General features: G+C 40.2%; 1 protein-coding gene across 2 annotated transcripts in view; it reads right to left on the reverse strand.

Moving 5' to 3' along the window:
• unc5db (unc-5 netrin receptor Db) overlaps positions 1-17,719 on the reverse strand; it is a 182,911-nt gene that overhangs the window by 40,462 nt on the left and 124,730 nt on the right. The window contains exons 7-10 of one of the 2 annotated variants that reach the window (XM_018669409.2): positions 11,331-11,495; positions 9,515-9,547; positions 7,416-7,601; positions 3,209-3,571 (exon numbers count right to left, since the gene is read on the reverse strand). In XM_018669409.2, the coding sequence (XP_018524925.1) occupies positions 3,209-3,571; positions 7,416-7,601; positions 9,515-9,547; positions 11,331-11,495 (747 nt within the window). The remainder of the gene's footprint in view (positions 1-3,208; positions 3,572-7,415; positions 7,602-9,514; positions 9,548-11,330; positions 11,496-17,719) is intronic. The other variant, XM_018669410.2, reaches the window with a different exon arrangement.

Genomic DNA, 17,719 nt, shown 5'->3' on the forward strand with positions numbered 1-17,719 from the left:
GACAGAATCTGAAATGACCAACCAACCAAATCCATCCAAGCTTCAGCTGATCAGCCTGAATAGGAGTAAATGGGCACAGAGAACAGATGGATGAATCAATATTTGATTTGAATTATGCTGTAAACACTGTTGGTCTGAATTAGGAATTTTGATCTAGAAGAATTAAATCAATCTTTCTATTTCCCCTGATCTAACAGCGAGTAACATTTTACTAAACGTCTGATTGTGCAGCATCTTTCAAGAAGCAAGTGGAGATTATTTTTACAGTGTGTCAACAGAGCAACACTGCCCCACCACTATTCATCAGCACTGCCTGACACTATTCATCTACTGCTGTGTGAATGGCAAAGTATTCACATTGAAGAGCAGAGAGCATATAAAAGCCTTGCTTTACAAATAAAAGGTTCAGAGTGGCAGAGTGTGAGATGACAGATAAAGACGGTTTATGGCAGATGTATGGTGAGCAAATATTTTGTAATACCTCAGCCATCTTTGAAAAGTGCATTTTTGACCAGTTTGTTTATATTAAATTAAAATGCTGTGCCTAATGTCTAAAACCTTGCATAACCACATATAGGAAAAAAAAAATAATAAGATTGGCAGTCAGCAGAGTCAAAGACAGCTGGAACTTCTTATATAGTATTAAAGGGGAACTCTACTGAAGTAACTGAGAGACTTTTACCAGGTGAAGAGGGACTGACGAGAAGATACCATAAAGCTGGATCAGGTGCCTTTGGAACTTGGCCCACACTAAAGACTGAGTCAGGCTCTTGTCCTCTAAAGTTACAGAGGTGCCAGACAAAATTACATAAACATAAGCAAAGGTGCCCTGTTTTCTCTTCCAGTGATTCTTAACAACACGCATGTGTGTGTCTTTGAAGCCTAACAAGTCTGCATTTCTGTTCTGTGTTTGTTTTTTGTTTACCTAAATTGTTTATATCCATGTCCACTTCCTTTATTTATCTCTTTATTTAATAGTAATACAAATATTTAACTTAATATTTAAGAAGTTCTTACCAGTCAAAATATTGGATAGTCAAAGACCAAACAACCAAACAAATGCCATTAAATTTTGATTCAAATACTCTTGGTAGGATTCATTGCAGAGCTGCTGTATTAGGCTACACTGGTTTTAACTGGATGTACTTAATAAACTAACAATTCAACTTCATCTCTTTTGAGTGTCCCTTTGAAGCATCTTTTGCACTGGGTGCAGCATTGTGGTTTTTACTTCCTGTGTGCAGCATGTTTCTTCTGCTGCATGTCAGATGGGTGTTTGTTAATTTCTCTTTAAGTGTAGCATTTGTTTTTTCTAAATGTAACATATTTGTTTTCTTGGTGACTAAGCTCTTTTCTTCATTTCCTTGTATTTTGTCCATTTGTTTTTCCTTAAGTCTCTTGATCACACCACTCCAATTAAAAATGTACAATATGAGGTCTGTTGATTATTTGAGTAATCAGGACATTGTTAGGTGGTGCCAAAATTTTAAATGTGATTTTTCAGTTGTGTGAACACCAACTGACAATTTCATTCACCCTCACTTGCAATGCAGGCGAAACCTGTGATAAAATAAAATTGCAACTATCTTCTAGGTTAGATGCTACTAGAGGTGATCAAGGAAATGTAGTTTCTGTAATCTGTGTGAATCTACTCTCAATGCAAAAGTCATGCAAACTGTATGGATGTAAGGAGTGTTGCTACTTTGGCTCCATACCACTAAGGTGACGGGAAAGTTTCGGTAATTTGCAGTGAAGTGTTGCGTATGGCTGGCTATTCAGTCTAATGAATAGCGGTCCCCGCAGACAGGCTTTCTGAGTGCTGCACTTGACAGCAGTGACTCCTCCACTCAGACCCTCAGCCTGCAAGATGACCGCAGGATGCTGATTTCACTTTACCTCTCCACGCCAGCCGACGGCCACCACTACGTACATGAGGACCACAGAAGTGGGCTGTAAGTGCAGCGGTTCGCACAGAATGCTGACCTCGAGACAACTGTAACAATCCATGCAAACTCCTTCATTTGCTCCATTTGTGTTGGCGAGACATGATGACAGCATGACCCCTGTTTGCCTGAGAGAGCCTGCGAGAATGTGGAAGAATAACAAATAGCTGCCTACCTTAGCAACAGCACTGATGGATCACCAACAACTTGTAGTATATGGTTACCAAGGAGTGTATAGATATACTGATAGTTGTGGTATATTATGCTTTAATATAGCGTTTGGGTAGGATGGATCATTTGGATTTCTTTCAGAATCAAAGGATAATATGGCATTAATATGTATGTTGTGTATATAGAACAGAATTAATTACCCCTTGTTTCTGCTTACAACTTGTAAAAGTAGGTAGGTGGGTAATTAATCTATAATCATTAGAGTACCTTCAGTTACACTGCTTTAGGTGAACACCTCTTAAAAAAGGTTCATAGGATGGATTTTTCAATGATCCTACCACTGTCTGAGCTGAGTAGCATTTATTACCTTTCTTGTTTTCTAGGAAGGAATCCTAATTTTTTAGGAGACTTGTCAAGAAATGTTAAATGTTTACAGTGTTTTCTCCTTTTTTTCCCAAGTGCTATCAGAATTTTCCTAAAAATAAGCCATAAGTCCTGCTCCCCAAAATTAGATTTTATTTGTAATCTGTGCATTGTTTTGATTATTTTATAGTTTTACAATTGTGCTGTGTTTTAAACCCTGATCTGGTCCTGTTAACATATGTGTTTTATATCTGAAATGTTCTCGTGTTGTTTTTATGTTGTGGTGAGTTAAAGACAATTTTCCACTTTGGTAGAATATACTCTGTTTTAGTCTGATTTGCATCTGTTTTTAAGCAGTGTATCGCCTTCTAGCACTGACAAATTTCAGTGCACCACTTTTTTATGTGCTGACAAAACACAACAATGAAAAACTGTGCTGCTTTCTTGATTGCACACACAGCAGACAATTCACAACAACAGCAAGCAGCATGGAAGCAGAGAAAAATGTAGATGTTTGTTGTGTTGTGAGGCTCTGGAAGCTGCACCTCATGTTAAGCAGCAGTGACTTATGATGGTTACTTAAAGTGAGATGTTACTGCAGCCTCTCGCTATGGAAACCAAGTGCAGATTGTGTGAGTTGCCTCTCATTATCAACACAAAGTGAGACTGAGGCAGTGCTTTTCCGCTAACATACTGAGTGTGTGCTTTTATCTACTTCCTGTGAAGCTCACCGGTGTTTGGCACCACCAGTCGTCCTCCAGGGTGGCCGAACACACCCGTGGTCCTGAGCTGCTCTTTTGCAGTGCTGAGGGGCCCGTTGAGGGTGAGCAGGCCCTTCTTGCGTCTGTCCATGGTGCTGCAGTAGTCCCGGCTCAAGTCCCGTGGGAAGGTCTCGGCAGGTGCTTTGGCGTGGAATTCCGCTCGCTCGGCCACACCTAGTGAAACCATAAAGGAGCTCTGAACTTTGACCTTGATGTCTGGCAGGGGGTCAAAGAGGTCTTTGTCTGTGCTGTCCTGGAAGCAGAGGGGAGTGCTGTATGTCCGTCCCACTGTTAAGTCAGGCTGCATCGAGGAGTTGAGAAGCAGCGGGTTGCCTACAGAGATGGAGAGATAGCACAACCACAGTCACCTAAAAGCCCCACTCGCATGGGACACGCATTATGTGGGGAACTCGTTTAATTAATGAATCAAAGCCCAACCTCTGTGTTTCCTGAACAGCACTCACATGGGATAATGAAATTCATTGGTGTCCCAGATACAACTAAATAAGGTCAGGATTGCATTCTTTTTTTGGTTGTTATTTCTTGAATTAGCAAAGCAAAAGTAGAAATTTTAAAAGGTCTAAAAGCTTGAAAAATGTGAAAAGAATTTCATCATTTTTCAAGACAGGAAAAAGATGAAAGGAGAAGTAAAATGTGCCACTCAGTTTGCATGGATTAAATATTACCAGGGGATTTGGGTCTGTAGCACAACACAGTACACTGGGCTCAACAGAGTAGACATAGCAGATTTGAGATTAAAATCACTTTCACAGTCACAATCTCCAGAATTAATACGAATTCCTGGATGTTCCCGGGTAACATAAATCTGCTTCAAATCAGGTTTAAGAGACACATCTCTGGGCTCCTTCTACTGCAATTTCCTGCAGCTGACCAACGAAGCTCCAGCACCAATTAAAACAACATGTCCGGGCAGCCGATCAGTGCATCAGAGGTAAGGGAGCACAACCTGGACAGAAGGTCCAGGGCTCGGAGCCATGGTCAGAGCATTAGATTTAATTACCAAGCACACACACAGCTTGATCTCCATAATCCATCTGCTGGAGTCAGCTCCTCTGGACACCGAGTTGTCCTCCTGAAGGACAGGAGGGAGGGCCGGGAGGGGTCTAGGTGACTGCTCTGTAAATGAGGGTAGTCCTTCAGCTCCCAGTGTGGACCAAACAGACTGTGGAGGGGGGTCTTCATCTGTGGCCATTAGATGTGACGATGCTGCCAAACGGAGCGAGGAGTGTGCCGCATCGATCTGGCAGACTCAGATGTGTGGTGCCCCTGGACGAGCCATGCCAAGATAACGGCGAAGTCACTGAGTCCTTGCTGCCCAGCTGTTGCCTGGCGAGAGGTGCAAGGCGGGAGGCTAATGTTGTTTTATTTTTAGGGAAATCGTTAATTACCGGGGGTGTGATTTGTGATGAGCGTTTAGGGGTGTGTTAGTTTTGACTTGCTCTTCAAAAACTCAACTTTTGCAATTCTTTTTGTCTTTCCAACAGAATTCTGTCATATTAAAATAGGGAACATGAAAAGCAATTTGTTCACATTCTAGTAACAGTTGCTGCTAAAATGCAGAGTAAGTAGAGCTGCAACTCATCATTATTTTTATTACTGATTCATTTGCTCATGATGTTTTTGATAAATAAAACATCTATTACACTTTTCACTACAGAGTTTGATGCAAACATCAGAAAGCAGAGTGCAAAAGCGACTTGCTAAATTCCTATGTTTCAACACAAAACGCTGTCCTTGCATTGCAAGTGTGCTGCATGTTCAGTCCTTTAACAATCCTAACATAATAGCAATGAGTATGGAAGATATGATATGCCTAAATGAAAAACAAATCAAACACAGACGTAAAGTGAAATATAATAATACAATTGGGACATGAATTTTCCATGTCACATCAATCAACTGTGGCAGCAACACCTTGGGTGACCTGAGCTGACGACAGTCATGACAGCCAGCCTTTCACACACAACAGTTTCCTGTGAACTAGCTTATTGTGCTTGTGCTGTTAGCAGCTGTGGAGGGATCTTCTGCTTCAGATGATTCTAGGCCTATCAATAGTTACAAGAGAATAACACAGCACATTCAGTAAATAGGGTGAAGGTTTCAAACACGTTACTACATTATTTTAAATACTAACTTCTCTAAAAATTGCAAATCAAAACTCTGTTGTGAAAATTGAGCCGAGGCACTTAAGTGCCAAAACACTGTAGATGTAAAAAGTGCATGTCACAATTTTCCATAGTTAAAGGTGCCATCTTCAAATGTCTTATTTTGTCTGAACAACCCAAAGATATTCAGGTTACAGAGAAACAGAGAAAAGCAGAAAAGTCTGTGTTTTGAGAAGCTGTTTCCAGAAATATGTTTGGCCTTTTTGTTTGTTAAATGACTACAATTATCAAAATAGTTGGTGATTAATTATTTTTTTGTTTATCAAACAAACCAATTATATAAGTGAGTATGTAGGTGTCATTTTATTACTGAGACTTTTGTGATCTTGCACATGTACTCAGTCCACTGGTTCACCGTGCTCCATGATTGCACCTGCATTATAAATGATAAAAAGCATGAGCAGATGTGATATGGAATAACATTTTCAGGTAATTGCCACTAAGATAATCCATAAAAAACCTACATGCTCCATGAGAGATGAAAAGATGTATTTTTCATTTCTGGACAGTCTAATAGCAACAGTGAACCTACAGACGACTCAGCGGATATTCAAACTCTGGGTCAGAACTGCAGCCCAGTGGACATTACCCCTCTGCAGCTGACATTCGATCACTGCTAAATTTTCTCCCCTCCGGTCGAGTGGAGAATGATCTGATTATCGCTTGAGTGTGCATCTTTAAGAATGGTGCAGCGAAAATGGAATGGCAGTGGTGAGATGAGAGAAGTTAATGAAATGTACCTCAGGTTGAATACCTTGAGGGATAGGTTTGGAATTGGGCCTCTGATTAAAAATCACTCAGAAGGAGAGGTAATGTGGAGAGACAGGGTCAGGTCCAAAGACTCATTCAGCCCTCTGCCTTACAGCCTCTCCGGCAGCAGAGAGCCATCCGAAAGCATTTAAGAACTTCTTTAAATATTTAAGGTTTTTTAATCTTTCTGGTGATTATTAGGCATGAGAAAGCCACTGATTTGCAGTCAAACATACACTTTTACAGGTGTTTCCCCTCTAGAGGAAGTGTTTAATTTCCTGCTTTGTTTATGAAAAGGATGGGAAAATATTAACAATGCATTCACAGCAGAAGTAGGTTGATATAAAATGCTTCAACAACTTCCTCCAAAACAAAACTGGGGCTAGTGTAAGAGGAGAGAGGAGGAAGTGTTCTTCATTTTACAGGGAGCCTCAGCCGGCTGATAGAGAAAATGGAAAGGAGTGATTGTGGCCGGTGGAGGGCACAGCAGGCAGGCTGCATGGAGACGTGGCCTATTTAAATAGGATTGATGACCTGCTGAATGTAGACCCTGCCCATACCACCTCCCAGCACCACATTTTCCTCACATCCTTTCAATCACGAGACAAGGGATGGGGCTTGAGCAACTCCCCAGGCCTTGGGGGAGCCGGGGGCACAGTGAGGGCTCCAGTGGGGCTTCTCACGCTGTTGTCACCACGGCAGCGAGGATGGATCACCCATCTCCACGATGGCTATCACTTGCGCTAACCCAGAAGTGTCAGTGACAGTAATATGAATGCCTGTAGCGAGGCTGGCCGGGACAGCCGCAGTCACATAACCAACAGAAGTTATTGCTGTGCACAACAAAAATTGAATTGATGTTCACTGTTCCATACCCCTCACATTTATCCATCAGTGGCTTAGGCCAGTGTAATCTGATGGAGGAGATTGGTTGCCTGACAGTCAAATGTGTGGTCTGTGGGGAGGGGATGGTGCAGCGCTGGTGTCTATCAGAGATTGATTATCTCCTTCTTCACAATAACAGAGGAGCAGGTCTGTCAAAATAGAAGGACAGATCCTTTCACTGATTATAGAGGTATAAATCCTAGGCAAATAGGGAGACAGCACGCCATGCTGCTCGATGCAAACAAATGCCATCAATCACTGGGGTGGCCATGCTGCAGAGGTCTTCAATGACGCTGGCTTTTGGCCTCGTGGATGTCGGCTTATGTCAGTGTGGATTTGATGGCACTCTCTCTTACCTTGTCTGGTGGTCTTGAAGTTGAAAGACTGGAAACCGCCTGTGAGCGCAGAGGAGTCGATGACATCCACTCCGTACTCGCTGTGGTTCTTCCTGTACAGCATGACGGCCACTACGAGGATTGCCACAGCAATAATCCCAGCTCCCAAACCTGAATACAGAGCTACGTCATTGGTGCTGTCCATACCTGGAACACAAAGGACACATGGAAAAGGAGAGCCACTGTAAAAACCAGTATTCGAATAATACCCAGGTCTCAATTATAGCTGGGGCCAATGCAAACAAATAAAGACCAGGTAAAAAGAAAAACAACACCAAAGGGTGGAATTACTTGTTGCCTAACAATAGGTCACATGGTAAATGAAGGATTTTGTCCACAGCAAGTGAATACAAATTCAAATATCTTTGTCGTACTCTTTAAATATTCATAAACATCAAATTGTGTTGGGGGTATTGCTGCATAGGATAACAAATAGAAGACTAAGTAGTATAAGTACAAAAAAGAATATATCTCTGATTCTGCTTCATCAATTTTGACACTTTTCTTTTGCTGTGCACCATGAGTTCAGTGATGTTATACAAGTGTAATGCTAAATTGGTGGAATGTTCTTTTTAAGTATCATCACCAAAATTCTGTGTGTCCTCTCAGTTCCTGTTTTCACATTAAAGGCCCGCCTATAAGGGGCAGGCTTAAAGACTTAATGTGAAACTTCTGGAGAAAGCGTTGATGATGGAGCTAGCACTGTGGAAATGGTCATTTTACTGAATTCATCAAAACAATGGATAAAGGTGAGGTGTAGTACCTAGAAATTAGAAATTATGGCATGTCTCTAATATTAGCCCAACTAAAGGCCTGATTCTATCTGCCACTGAAGTCAAAGGCCTGGTCATTATCTGAGAGTTTACAGTATGTAAATATGTCCTTCTGAGACTTCTCCAGCAACTGGGTCAGTTCTTTTTTTAACTGTGATAAAGACAGCTTTGCCAAAAAAGTAAAAAAGGCTTTAAGTGTTGCACATAAAAGAGCCTTGTGTTTGTTGTATTAATAAAGACCCCGACACAGTGAGGTGGAGATGGAAGGAAAGCAGTGAAGACAATACTTGTATTATGTAGACATTCAAGGGCATACACATGCAAGAGTTACGCTGTCTTACGCTGGCTCCAGCACGGAAATGAAATGAGAAGAATGGAAAGTGGTAAGATGGAGCAGACCATCTGTCTTATCTCTCTATGCTACATTATGCACCACAGATAGGAATAAATGAACATGTCCAGCCATTACTCTAAACTGTTACATATCACACTCAAGCTGCTAACATGGAGGGTGATTAGCCTAACTGCCTTTAGACCCACCGGTCTATATCCAATAGCTATGATGGATTTCTTACAGTGAAGGGAACTAGAGCCCATGCAGTGTTGCTTGGTGGTCACCAGTTGTCGCAAGGACCAATCAGAGGCAATTTGATTTATAGCACTCCTACCAGGGTGATTGCTCGGTAGATATCAATTTAATGCACTTCCTGTTCAATCATCGAGCTTTCCTTAAAGCCTGCAAAGAACGCAGTAGGAACGACTATTACACTAACGTGGCTGGCTAATGAAAGCACTCAAGCTAGCACCTGACAATCACTTAGTCGGGCAAACTCCGGTGAGTGATTGAAAGCCGCCACAGGAACGTAAGGACACCACCGTAAATTGGTCAAATTAGCCCATTTTCAAACATTAAAACCCATTAATCCTCCACAACATAGCACATGTTCACTTGTCACAACCAATATATCTCCTGGCTTAAAGTAGAAACACAGCTGTGATGTCACGGTTGTCAGAAAAGTCAGGCGCTGAATAATGACATGAATGCAAATGAGCACTTGCTGGGTTAAAACAGGAGTTGATCAGATCAAGGTGAGCTAATTGTTGGTAATTCATGGTGTTTCTGTTTTCAGCGTATGCACTGAAATGCAAATGAGTGCCACTCCTTTTTCTGCTCACTTTAAAATGAGAATAAATCATCTCTTGCCCGCAGAATTCAGGGCTTTACATACTAGTGGCAGGTGAGGACTGAAAGTTGAAGATGAAAGAAATCCACAGAGGAAGACTCACTTTGAGGTTTAACGTCATGTAGCAGCTTTCGATCTGCAAAGACAGAGAGATAGAATGAGACAAAGAGGAGAGAAAGTGGTGATTAAAGTCCAAGCCTATGTGAAGTGACTAACAAGAGTGGCCTCAGATCCAAAACCCTGAGTGGAGAGAAGCTCTTCTGCTGACTGTGCTCATAGATGACATTCAGTATCTCACAATGGCCAGGTAGGCATCATTACTGTCTTCATATCAGCATAGATTAAAGGTGGTGAGCTGCAAACTGCTCAGAGTCTTGGAAATGCCTCAGTGAGCTAATCATTTCCTACCACAAGTAAAAAAAAAATAAAAATAAGTAGGTATGAAGTCACACATACTTTTGTTTTTTCTCAAAAATTAATTCATTACCTATATTGCTTATCTGTTAAGAGTCGCAGGGGACCAACACATACAGACAAACAACCATTCACATTCACATTCACACCTATGGGCAATTTAGAGTCACCAGTTAACCTAAGCTGCATGTCTTTGGACTGTGGGAGGAAGCTGGAGTACCTAGAGAGAATCCACACAGGCACAGAGAGAACATGCAAACTCCACACAGAAAAGCCCTGGAACTGGTGCTCAAACCCGGAACCTTCTTGGTGTGAAGCGACAGTGCTAACCACTGCACCACTGTGCCACCAAAAGACCAAAACCACTCCGAAATGAACTTTACAATCACTGGCACATTCTAGCACAGCTGATCAACCTAAGGAAAAAAAAAAAATTCCAAACAGTATTGGGACTGTGACATCAATTGTAATTATTTTCTAGAAGTTAAATTCCAGGCTTGTTATGGTGGTTTATATAGTAATAAATAAGAAGCACTTATACCAACCACAATAAATGCAAAATTATAAATTCCAAATGTATACATTAAAAAAAAAAAAAAAAAAAAAAAAGAAACAATGCAGTTGCTTTTTGTACAGTTTTTGTTGAAGTCCTTTCATTTCAAGCCAAGCCAAAGTGAGTAAATAAACAATGCAACTTGGCTACTTTTATGTTGCTAATGCAACATTAATCAGTAATTTCAAAGAGAAAGAAAGGAATATCATTACATTTGAAAGAGTCATTATAACTGCAAGTTTGCAGCAGCTGTTATGTATATATATTTATAATATCCCACTGTGGGTAAGTCAGAGTTATAACACCAGATGTCAGCATGTATATTGGCTCAAATTAGGGTCAGTAAGATTTTGAGCTTTTGAGTTTGTAGATGTAAATCAACATTTGTAAACTTAAATAAATTTGTATGAGAATTTCGAATGAGTGCATTTGTAGAAAAGATTCGAAAAATAAGAAAGGAAAAGAGAAAGAAAAAAGTGAAACCTGCCTCTTGTGATTTGAAAATTGCACTCCTTCAAATCACAAGTTTGATATAAAGGATCATCATTCCCTATTCTGCAGTCATTTTTTCTACTAGTGCTCACATTACTGAGTAAAGCATTCAAATTTTTAAGTCAGTGCATGTGCATGACCCAAACAGCGTGATGACATTTCATTCCAAACATCAAGCATCACTCAAGAGTGAATGTCTGCACCTCTTACTCTGTGACAGATTCAGTATGACATACAATATGTCAAGTGGCAGCACACGGGAGACAGAGAGCTGACATTCTCATGCACTGGGCATCTATGTCAATCCACAGTGTGATTTTTTTTCTAACACACACCTCCTGTTCAAACATGTATGTGATAATTTGCCATGTTACAGTGAGTGTATATATGGTGATGGGAATGATAGGAAAATGAAGAGAACGATGACAATGATGAAGCCCAGCAGGGCGAGAGGCCTTACTCTGTGTACACAGTCCATCTGTGCAGTTCTCAGTGGCCTCGCTGTTCCCTTCGCATATCTTTCCTCTGTGTCTGGGTGCTGGGGAGTTGCATTCCCGACTTCGCTGTCTCTCGCACTGACTGCTGCATATGGTCCATTCGCTCCACTCGTCCCAGCCTCCATCAACTGCGGGTATGTACATGTGTGGACAGAGATTAACAGATATACTACGTATGTATAGCCAAGTTTAAAGGCCAGTGAAGCACACAATTAGTTCAACATTGTAATTTTTACATTTCTCTGTCTGGATGGGTCAAAAGAAAACAGATATAAAATGTTCGTTGGTCGAGATTATAGTTGTTGGTGGCCACATTTTTAAAATTTCTTCTATTTATTTCTTCTTTTAGTGAAGTTGCCTTAAACACATAAAAAAAAAACACAAAAGTGCATTCCCCAAAATGTTTAGCTGTTTATATAAAGTATAGATATTTATATCCAAATTTCAAACTAAAAATTCAAATTAGTGTCTACTACCATGGTATGTTGGTGCTATATTTATACACATTCAGCATTGCGGTACTTCCTTAGTGGGCACACACACATATTCAGACACACAATGCACACGGTGATGTGGTGGTACAGCTTGAGAGACATTTTCTTCCCATTAACCCCCAGGCCTGTTTACATAATGGGATTTGATGCAAGGCTATGAAACCAAGACAGCTTGGTGCATGCTAATAGCTGGGATTCTTCCGCCATGCTCTGTCATCTGATCAAGGAAGAGCTCATCATGCTTAGCTTAACAAATATTGGGAGACCATATGGCGCCTGAAGATTTTTTGGCAGCAGTCGCGATGCCCATAATACAGTCTTGTGGGCGGTGGAGAAGGTAATTTTCCTTTGTGATGTTCCACGGGCCCTACCTACACTCCGCATTTGTTTGTGGTTTCTTTTCAGCTACTTGAAATGCAAGCGATGTGTTTATGTTGCAGAGAGAATGCTGAGCGCTTCTGAGTTTGACCGCAGTCACTGGTGAGTGTATGCATACTGTTTCCCCTCTGACTTGCTGCTCTCATTCTCTTGAATGAGCTCATCTGCCTTCTGGTACACAATAGATACAGTCTGACAAACTGTAACGATTGCAAAACTCTGCATCACTTTTAATACTCTTTGGATACTTTTCACAATCCAAGCTTCATGTTTTTGCTGATCACTGCATTCTTCATGTCTACTTACTTAAATTGGCCCGTCACCAGATCCTCATTAATTTGTTCTGGTGACATTTTGGCAGCCAAGCAGACATTATCATTTTTGTGTTTCTTTCCCTCTCAGTTCAGTCAGTTTTGTTTTCCAAACATTTAAAAAAAAATCTAAAACAAACTTATGTGTTAAGAAATGACAAATGTTAATGTTCTAATGAACTAAAAACTTCACTCCTCTACACTGGATCTATACCTGTGAAATTTTGTCAGAACGCCATACATTAAAATGTCCATTTGTATAAGTTATCACTTATCTGTATTTAATTAATAAAACAAAGCAAAGTTGTATTGTACTTCAGTTCCACTAGTGCTGCTGTTCTATGTTTTTATAATCCCAAGGAAAGACAAAAGGCAAGATGATGTTAAGTGCTACATCAGTGAGACTGACATCACTGATGACTAATAAAATGTAGGTATCACTGTCTTAAATACCCAGTGGGACTATACAGTGTAGTCTGTGCTGACTCAGCTTTAATCACCTGTTCTCTCCCAGCACTTCAGTCTCCATAACATGAGTTTTACTTATATGTGTATTCTCATCTCACCTTTTGTCATTTCTTGTTAAGTGCCTATCTGCCTCTGTCACAGTGAGGCCTCTGACCTTTTCCATTCTCTGCGCTCTCTTTGCACTCAGACCATCATTAAGGCAATGCTCTGGGCTGGCTTGTCAGAACTGGATGGGCTTGTCAGTCATTGGCTCAGACAGCTAAGGCTTCTCACAGCCTACGCTTCGCTCCTGTCTGCATCTCCTTCCTCCCAAAATGACATGGATCGACCTTGATAACAGGGCAACACCTGCTTCCTTATCTGTTGCATGCATCTTAAGTCATTCTGTAAGGCCCCCAGGCTACGGTGGTGGCAACAGGTCTGCTTATCCCTGCTCAAGTACAAAAAATTCTCATTCTTCTTCTTTTGCACTTAATTAGTTTTTCACGTGAAATCCACATTGCAAAGGTAACCCACCGGCCCAACTCACTTGAATCTGCTTTAGAGTTTGACACCTTTAATTGGCAGCGACAGACAGCTAGCTAAAAACTCGGATAGCCACGCATCAGTCAGTGTTTGGAAACTCCATTTTTTTTTGTTTAAGACTTCCAGCCAGAAAGTGAGTTTTGAAAGACAGATGTTACTGCACCTTGAAAAGCAAAAGCTGAGTCACTGTTATTGATCACCAACCTCATCAGAGTTTTTCCTGCACAGAAATCGAAGGTGGCTGGCAGTGTCATTTTCTGTGCCACCATCAGAAAAAGATCTCTGTCACTGGCAATTTTAACTATATATTGTGGATATGCATTAATGAAAAGCTTAGGTTTAAAAGTTAGATATGCACATGCATATTTTTGTTTGCATTTCCTTTCCACATTAAACTTTTACAAAGCCAAAGTATTTTGGAACCTGCATTTTTTTCTACATCCATGTTTGCTAGCTGGAATTCTTCTTTTTCTCTGACTTTGTTGGAACATTGCTACATTTTTTGGCATGTTATTGCCACCAACTAAAGATCACTGGAATAAATCTGATGGCAGCAAAGTGCATCACATAGACTTTGTGCATGCACATGCCTCCTTGTGCATGTCTATGAGACAGAAACACATAAGGGACCTGCTCATCAAAACACTGCTCCATAGCGCTACTAAAATACTGACTACTGAGTACAACATGAAAGTCGTGTCATTGAAGTCAGGGTGCATACTAAAAAATGATTTTTGAGTGTGTTGCTGAGGGGCACTGTTGTACGACAAGGATGAATGGAGTTGAGAAAGCCAATGGCAGATCTTGGAAGATTAAAAAAATAAAGCACTTTGTCTCTGTAAGGATGAACTGGCACTAACTTTAATGTCGCTGTTTGATTCCTCACATTGAATCATTGAATCATCATATAAATGTATGTATGTATATAGTACATTACAGCATAGGTTTATCCAAATCATCAGAGTAAGATTTGTTGGAAGTCAGACAGAAGAATCAGTATAATCATAAACCTGTCACTTTTAAAAAACTAACACAAGCAAGGTATATGCACTGTATATAATTCATAGGTCTGCCTATGCCTGCTTTGCATCAATACAGATGCAATCGATGTTGAAATCGGATTATATGTCAGTCTGGATATCGACTGGAAGTTGACTATTCACATGGGAAAAATTAAAGATATCCAGTTAGTTTGAGAGAGCCTGGGCTGTGACTTCTGCTATTTGGACTACACTTTATTTGAAATTTCTAACATAAATATGTCATATAAATATATATACAAACATACATACAGTCAAATGCTGGAACTGGTGTTTTACTTTTGCTTTTGCACGCTGGAAGATCACATAACTTAGTAACTATCTACACTGTAGGGTTGAATAAAAAATTTCCCTTTTAAAATACATTTAATTATGATTAACAGTAATTAAAAACAAAACAAAATATAAACTACATTTAAAATCTGTAAATCCTCCTGTTAAATTCATCTACAAAAGTTTAATGACCTGAGTGCCGGTATTGTTCCTGTACCTATACAGAAGTCTACTGATTCCACATCTCTCTCTCATCCTGAATACTGTTCCCTGTGGCCATTAAACTACACCTGACTGTCTGTCCCCATCTGTGCCATAGCAGTCTGAAGTCTCACAAACTGAATGAATTGGCACGAGGCAGGCTCGCTGGATGACCTCTTTGGGAAAAGTGGGTAATAGGTGGAGAATTACAGTGTGTATAGGATGTACAGGATGCGCAACAATGTGCTGGAATTATAATACACCTTTGACATATGTTCACGTCACAAGGAGATGCAAACCTGAGTACATTCAAGTTAGTTAGGCAATGTGAAAGAAAGCTGCTAAACATGCTGTTTACCACTTATTTTTTAATTAAACATTGTTTCCTGTCTTCTCCACTTTTTGGAACTTTTTCATCCTCCAATCCTGCCGATGTTTTTTTCAGCTGGCACCTTCCAGACCAACGCTTTATTTGTATTCTCACACTGTAAGCTGAGTAGCCTGGGGAAACACTACATTTAAATTTATTTTTAACTAATTTAAACTAATACTAATTTAATTTTACATTACTGCCCAGGCTGTGCTTCTCTCTCTCTCTCTTCTACTGTCTCTCACTGCAGGGTTCTGCCTCCAGAGCTGGAGAGTCTCCTGCTGCTCCCATGATCCAGCTCAACCCATGATGCGACAATAATTAAACATTTACTAGTGTTATTGATAGTGTTAGTGCTATTAATGTACCATTGTTTGTCATTATTATTCCTTTAGCTGTAATAATAATTATTACTATTATTATTATTATTACTATTATTACTACTACTATTTACATTTTGATTTAGTCTGTGTATCTGCAATGTTGTCTTTCTCCTACCCCATTCCCCCACCCCCCTCTCTTTCTGTCTAAACCCAACCGGTCGAGGCAGATGGCCGCCCACCTTGAGTCCGGTTCTGCTCGAGGTTTCTGCCTCTTAAAAGGAAGTTTTTCCTTGCCACAGTCGCCTAGTGCTTGCTCATGGTGGGATCTGTTGGGTTTTTCTCTGTAAATCTTATAAGATAAAGAGTACGGTCTAGACCTGCTCTATATGTACAGCGTCTCGAGATAACTTCTGTTGTGAATTGGCGCTATATAAATAAAATTTGACTTGACTTGACTTAACTGCATTGCTTTCAACACTGTTCACACATCTTTGCATACTTTATTGTGTTGTAGATTTGATTACCATTTTTGTAATCAATCTACACTCAATAACCCAAGTCTTCCTTAGTAAGTCTCAACTGCCATCCTCAGGTCTCAGGTCTCAGGTTTGGCTGTGGGCTTTGGCTGGGTAACTCAACAACAGTCAGAGACCGGTCCCTGCTGCTGAGAATCACCCCCATAGCATAATGCTGCCAACAGCATGCTTCACTGTAGGGACTGTATTAGTCGGGCGATAAGCAGTGTCTACTGTTTGCTACTACCATACATGCCTGATTGATGGTTATCCCACCTCAGCAAAAACTTCAGAAGCTCCATCAGAGTGACTGTTGTGTTACTCAGTTTGGCCAGACAGCCAACCCTAGGAATCTAAACTTGGTCCTAAACTTCTTCCAGTCCACAATTATTGAGGCTGTTGTTCTTATGGGAAATTTTAAAGATTTAGAAATGGTTTCATATCCTTGCCCTGATCTATGCCTTGTCACAGTGTTATAATAGGAGTATACAAAGACTTCATGACTTGGTTTTTGTCCTGACATGTAGTTTGAATTCTAGGATCTAATATACACGGGGGTGATTTAAAATATGTCCAGTCAATCCAATTTGCCAGAGGTTGAGTCCAGCTTAAGGTAAATTACAGTAAACAGTGAACAGTAAAGTGCACCTGAACATACAATTTAGTGTGCCACAGCAAAGGGTCTGAATACCTTTCAGTTTCAGTCTTTAATTGTTTACCCTTATAAAATGTAATCTTCAAAAGTGAAGGGGTCTGACTACTTTCTGCCACTACATATTAAGATTTGTGACAAAAATAAAATTCCCCTCCTGGCTCACCCTTTGTCACCCCACTGCCTCATTTTGCCACTGGTGGTCTTTCCACTGGATTGCATTTAAGATGACCAATCTGTGAGTCAGTTTGTCTGCCTGGCATAGCTCTATAGAGAAAAGGTTAAAAGCTGACAGAAGTTTCCATTTTACTTAACTAATGCAATGTCTCTTTTTTAAATATTCATGATCAAAACAATTTCTACAGCAGAGAAAATGTTTTTGTTTCTGTGGACCCATTTATTGTATAAAAGGTAGCAGATATCACACATATATGATTTTGTTCTGTCTCTGTCACACAGAATAGTTGGTAGTTAGAACATATCAGATATGTCAAAAAATCAACACTGTCTGTAAAAACAATCATATTAAACATATGTGCAATCTGTTAATGCTAATGTAAAATATGTTTGTATGTAATACTGGACTTATCAGCAAAATAGGTTGAGGTGGTTGTGTGTATTCCAGGCAGCAATAATGTGTCCTTGAAATGTAAATGGCAAAGCTAGTTCATAACTGATTGTGTATAATTGTACATAATTGCAGTACAATCATTTCAGCACATCATGATATTTGTGACTTGGTAGCTTGATTGTTACATGACTCACACATGACTCGCCACAAATCTCTGTGCTGTGGCATGCT

This window comes from Lates calcarifer, linkage group LG13, assembly GCF_001640805.2.
Source record: "Lates calcarifer isolate ASB-BC8 linkage group LG13, TLL_Latcal_v3, whole genome shotgun sequence".
Taxonomy (NCBI): Eukaryota; Metazoa; Chordata; class Actinopteri; family Centropomidae; genus Lates; species Lates calcarifer.